This window comes from Otolemur garnettii, unplaced genomic scaffold (genome assembly GCF_000181295.1).
Source record: "Otolemur garnettii isolate 467f Iridium unplaced genomic scaffold, OtoGar3 scaffold00094, whole genome shotgun sequence".
Classification (NCBI taxonomy): Eukaryota; Metazoa; Chordata; class Mammalia; order Primates; family Galagidae; genus Otolemur; species Otolemur garnettii.
This window is the reverse complement of record NW_003852489.1, coordinates 2,864,653-2,870,671: the sequence shown is the minus strand read 5'-3', so window position 1 is coordinate 2,870,671 and position 6,019 is coordinate 2,864,653. Positions and strand designations below refer to the sequence as shown.

The window sequence follows — 6,019 nt, the reverse complement described above, 5'->3', positions numbered from 1 at the left end:
CTCAAGTCATTCTGCCTCTGCCTCCCAAGTAGCTGGTACCACAGGTGCCTGCTATAACACCCGGCTATTTTTTGGTTGTAGCCATCATTGTTTGGCAGGCCCGAGGCTGCCAGCTCAGGTGTATGTGGCTGGCGCCTTAGCTGCTTGAGCCACAGGCGCTGAGCCAATAAAATCATTCTAATTTCAAAAAAAGAGATCAAATTATTCAAACTTTTAATTCTATAGATTAGGGAACTGAGGCCTGGAAAGTTTAAGTGACTGGCCCATAATATTATGTAAATGGTGTACTGTGTCAATAATAGAGTTGAGACCAGTTCAGCTCATGGTGCCAGGTACCCTGGTCCCTGAAGAACTCAGAGTTTATTCTTTTTTTTTTTGAAACAGAGCCTCACTATGTTGCCCTCGGTAGAGTACTGTGGCATCATAGCTCACAGCAACCTCCAGCTCTTGGGCTTAGGTGATTCTTTTGCCTCAGCCTTCCGAGTAGCTGAAACTACAGGCGCCCACCACAGTGCCTGGCTATTTTTTTTGTTGTTGCAGTTTGGCCAGGATCGGGTTCAAACCCACCATCCTCGGTATATGGGGCCGGCCCCCTACTCACTGAGCCTCAGGCGCAGCCCCTAGAACTCAGAGTTTAAAGAGGTGTCCTTTTTAGAAATGGCCATGATGCCAGGAAGGAAATAGAAAAAGACAAAAATGAGGGAAGGACAACAAATCTAAATGACTTTGTATTTTGTAATTAAGGACATTTTCATGTCACTTTTATTTATTTATTTATTTATTGATAGAGTCTCACTCTGTTGCCCCAGGCTACAACAGTGCCCTGGCTTCCTAGCTAACCTCAAACCCCTGAGTTCAAGTGATCCCCTTGCCTCAGCCTCCTGAGTAGCTGGCACTACAGGTACCCACCACAACACCTAGCTAATTTTTCTGGTTGTTAGCGAGATGGGGTCTCGTTCTTGCTCTGGCTGGTCTTGAACTCCTGAGTTTAAGCAATCTACACACCTCAGCCTCCCAGAGTGCTAGGATTATGGGCATGAGCCATTGCCCCTGGCCTTCATGTGACTTTAAAAATATCTTAGGCCATCATGGTGGCACACACCTGTAATGCTAGCACTCTGGGAGGAGTGGATTGCCTGAGCTCACGAATTTGAGATCACCCTGAGCCATTGCAAGACCTTGTCTCTAAAAATAGCCAGGTGTTGAGACAGGCGCCTGTAGTCCCAACTACTTGGGAAGCTGAGGGAAGAGAATCTCTTGAGCCCAACAGTTTGGGTTTGTTGTGAGCTGTGATGCTACGGCACTCTACTGAGGGCAACAAAGTGAGACTCTATCTTTAAAAAAAAAAATCTTATCTAGGTGAAGGGAAATTTCTGGGAGGAGGTTTTATTCCTAAACACCTAGTGGAAATGCTCTGATGGCCTGGGCCTCTTAGGTTCACAAAGTCAGATGCCTAATGAACTAAGTAGGGGTCACAGGCTATGTAGGCTTTCTCTGAGGAAAATTGGATGTCTGTTGCTGCTGGACAGGTAAAGGAGACAGGACAAATCTTCCAAATTTCCAAGAGCTGGAAATGCTAAATTTCAATGTGAAATCTTGTACATGTTAAATAGTCTCCACTATTTTGAAGTTTTTAAATTATTTTTTCTTTTTTTCACAGATTTTTGAATTTTCAGATAGTTATTTCATTTGTTTTAGAACACTGAATTGGCAAATCAGTCTGAGAATCCAGTTTTCAACCTCTATGATTAAAAATAGCATAGTACTTTTTTTTTTTTTCAAGAGACAGAGTCTCACTCTGTTGCCCTCAGTAGAGTGCGGTGGCATCACAGCTTACAGCAACCTCCAGCTCCTGGACTTAGGCGATTCTCTTGCCTCACCCTCCTGAGAAGCTGGGACTACAGGCGCCCGCCACAATGCCCAGCTATTTTTTGTTACAATTCGGCTGGGGCTGGGTTTAAACGGGTCACCCTCGGTATATGGGGCCAGCGCCCTACCCCCTGAGCCACAGGTGCCACCTCCATAATACATGTTTTCCCCAACACCAAGGAGAACAGGAAAGGATAGTATGCATTTTCATACCACTTTGCCTGGATTCTCCTGTGAGTCTTAGCTGGATATAAATAAACCATTATTCCTTTGTACCTTAGCATTCATGAGAGATGAAGAATCTTCTCTCCTTTAACCAAATTTTCTTACTATTTGTGAGAAGAATGATTAGAAGACTGTAAGACATTACGTTGTTTTTGTAGTAGGAAGGATATCATGGGTCTCACAATGCGCTGTGGTGGGCTGCCTGTTGGACCTGGCAATGGGAAAGAGCCAACACTGAGAGCCATTGCTTTCTCAGATACTTAGGGGCATGCCAGCCTTATTGCTATCGCCTTAGGAACCTGTGCAGAAGTACACATTTCTGGGCCCTCTGCTTATAGATTCTGATTCAATCAGTCTGGGTGCAATCTGCGAATATATTTTTGACATATATCCCAGTGGCTCATTAATTAGGTTATAAAACATCCATTCATTGGTACTGTGCAGCTATTAAAAAAAGTTGAGGTGATTTGTATTTTCTTGTGTAGAAATTTCTCCAAGATATATATGTATATATATATGTATTTTTTTCTTTTGGAGACAGACTCTCACTTTGTTGCCACTTGGTAGAGTGCAATGGCATCATAGCTCACAGCAACCTCAAACTCTTGGGCTTATATGATCCTCTGCAGGTGATTCTGATGTGCAGCCAGGTTAGGAAACCAAGGTTACATATTATCATATCTTCACTGTATCCTGGACACAATAAAGGCCATTTCTTCTTGCCTCAGAGAGTTTATTAATTTATGTAGATCTTGGACTAGATTGTGGATGCCAAGGTTTTGTGGGCCTCTGCACAGGCTTCAGAGGGAGGACAGAGACAGTCTCACATGAGAGAGATGGTTCCTTGTTAGATGCTTGAGCAGCCTAATCCCAGGACACTGCAGAGATTGTTTCAGGGTTGCCAGTTTTAGGGGTGGACGAGAAAGCTAGACTTGGGACTGGACTCCCACCTGGGAATGAACCTCAGGTCTGCTCTTTTGTTTCCTCACCTAAAAGTGTTAAAGTAAGAATGGAAAAAGAGGATATGTGTAAAACACCTGTTGGCACAGATTGGAGCTTCACAAATGATATAACAATTACTATAATTCTCTTCATTAAAGGTTGCCTTTGTAGAGCTGCAGCCATGTGAATCCCCCTCCATGGAGGGAAGGCATGTTCCCATGGACATTCATTGTACCCATTCCCTCTCCCCAGTCGCTGCTTTGATGGGAGTACCCCTGTCCATGCAGCAGCATTTTCAGGCAACCAGTGGATCCTCAGCAAATTGCTGGATGCCGGGGGTGATCTGCGACTCCATGACCAGAAGGGTCGAAATCCACAGACCTGGGCCTTGACAGCAGGAAAGGAACGTAGCACCCCGGTAAGGGTGGGCCCCACTCTGCAATGGAAGAGCACTGGGCTGAGAGTCACAATCCCATGGGGCAGCACTGAATGTGCAGTATCCTTAAGCATTGGCACTGTGGCCTGGGTTGAGGCAAGTTAACCAGCCATAAATCCTTGGGTAAGTCTAGTGAGCCTTTCTAGTCTATCTATCCATGAGGTGGGAAAAACAGTTAGAATTTTTCTGACCGATGTAGTACTTACCACAAATCAGACATTGCTCCAAATATTTTTTATGTATTAACCCTCTTAGTCTTCACAACAACCTTTTGGGTAATTACCATCACTGTCCCCATTTTATAGGTAGGGATTTTGAAGGCCATTGACATTAAGTAACTTGGCTGAGGATGTGATGTATTTTAACAAGGAACTAAATAAGATAACAAATGTAATCTGTAAATGTAGGGCATGCACAGTGCCAAGCACCTCCACATGCAGAGTCACTTGTACTACCACTGGTTCTCCTGTTCTTTAGCTTACTGGGCTTTGGATCAGTAATTTTACTCCTCTCATCCTCCATTTCATTATCTATTGAAGAAGGGAGTTGGAGGAAATTGTTACCAAATCTTCTCTCTGAAAACATTCCATATCTTTAGAAAGTCACCTGAGCCCTTCCTTTTCTAGAGATTTCCCTGTCAGGGTTCCCGGTTCGTCTGGTCATTTCTCTTCCCACCTGTGCCTCCATTCTCATGGAAGGCTGATGTGGCCAGCACTGAGCTTTTCTGCGGTGTGTTGCAGATGGTGGAGTTCATGCAGCGCTGTGCCTCGCACATGCAGGCCATCATCCAGGGCTTCTCTTATGACCTGCTGAAGAAGATAGACTCCCCACAGCGGCTCATCTGCAGCCCGCCCTGGTTTGGGGGCCTCATGCAGGGGTGAGTACTGCCTCTTGCAAAGTGGAGTTTTCTGCATCATCCCAGCCTTCCTCATGGGGGGCCTTGTAGCTCAGGCTGACTGTTTTCTCCACATTGGTGCCCTCTAGCATTTGGCCCACCCAAAGAGGTGCAATCAGAAAATGTGGCCACTGATAAAGGATGGTGAGAGGAGAACCTTTGGCCATCTCTCTCCCCTCTTTCCTTCTGGAAGGTCGGAGGGGAATGCCTGTGGGCACCAGTGGGAACCATTCTGTGTTCAACAGAGGGGGAACATCTCAGGTCTGATGAGCCCAGAAAACCTTTACCTAGCAGGGCAGCTGCCTGGCTTTTCTCTTTGTCATTCCTGAACTGCAGAAAAAGTGTTCCCTTTATAATTAAAGTTGCAGAAGACCATGCTTCTTGGGCTATTTTAAGCTGAAGCAAGAGACTTGGTGCCCACTTGGGTGGGCAGTTCCCTCTCCCCACCTTCACAGCTACAGGAGGTGGGCCCTAGGTTTTACATGTTCAAGGAGAAGCTTGTGTGGGGAATTTAAGTTCTCTGGGTTTTACTGACTTAGGGTTTGTATGTGGATAACACTTTCCATTTTGCTTTTCCCTGACAGCTTTCCTTTCTGTAATGAGGGTAGCTGGACTTACCACACTTGCAAACCTCCCTCATCCTATCCTTGATACACATTGCATCCTGGTTTTCCTTCTGATGACCTGGTTGCTGCTGCCTCTCAGGCAAGATGAGGTCATAATTCTCTTGAGGACTAGTTACTCCTAATTCCCTGTATTGCCACTTAGGCTAGACTTGGTTGTTCAGCATCTAGAATGACCTTTTCAAAATGGAAATCAAGTTGTGCTACTGGCCATTAAAAACTGTAGGACCTTCTCCATGCCTATCAGGATAAAATCCCAAATCCTCCTTCTGGCCTTAGAGGCTCTGCCTCCAGCTCCTCCTTCTTTTTCCACCTCATCTCCTGCCCATCACCTTTACCTGGAATTCCCCTGTTCTGAGTTAGAGAGACATGGCACAGTCTACAATTGTTTTATTTGTATACTTTCTTCTCCATTTTTCTAGTAGACTGAACTCCAGAAGGCAAGGATTGTGTTGGTCTTATAGTCATCACCACTAACCTGTAGCTGCCTAGTGCATGGTAGAGTTTAGCACAATGAGAGTCGGTTCATGGGCCAGCCTTATAGGAAAACCCAAGTTTAAGTATTGATAAAACTTTTAAAATTTCAGTTACTAATCTGTATATATTTTTTGGGACTCAGATACCCAGGTTAGAGTGCCCTGGCATCAGCCTAGATCACAGCAACCTCAAACTCCTGACTTCAAGTGACCTTCCTGCCTCAGCCTCCCAAGTAGCTGGGGCTATAGGTGTTCACTACCATGCCTGGCTAGTTTTTCTATTTTTATTTTTATAATTTATATTTATATAAATAAAATATATTTATATTTTATATAAATATATTTATATTTTATATAAAATATATAAATAAATTTTTATAATTTATATTTATTCATTCATTCATTCATTTATTTGAGACAGAGTCTCAAGTTGTTGCCCTGGGTAGAGTGCCATGGAGTCATAACTCTCAGCAAACTCAAAACACTTGCGCTGAAGCAATTCTCTTGCCTTAGCCTCCCAAGTAGCTGGGACTACAGGCACCCGCCACAACGC

General features: G+C 44.4%; 1 protein-coding gene across 2 annotated transcripts in view; it reads left to right on the top strand.

The window, feature by feature from the left end:
* The window catches only part of TEX14 (testis expressed 14, intercellular bridge forming factor), a 110,035-nt gene that overhangs the window by 40,030 nt on the left and 63,986 nt on the right, over positions 1 to 6,019 (top strand). For both annotated transcript variants that reach the window (XM_003795580.3, XM_012808800.2), the window contains 2 exons: positions 3,289 to 3,454; positions 4,213 to 4,349. In XM_003795580.3, the coding sequence (XP_003795628.1) occupies positions 3,289 to 3,454; positions 4,213 to 4,349 (303 nt within the window). The remainder of the gene's footprint in view (positions 1 to 3,288; positions 3,455 to 4,212; positions 4,350 to 6,019) is intronic.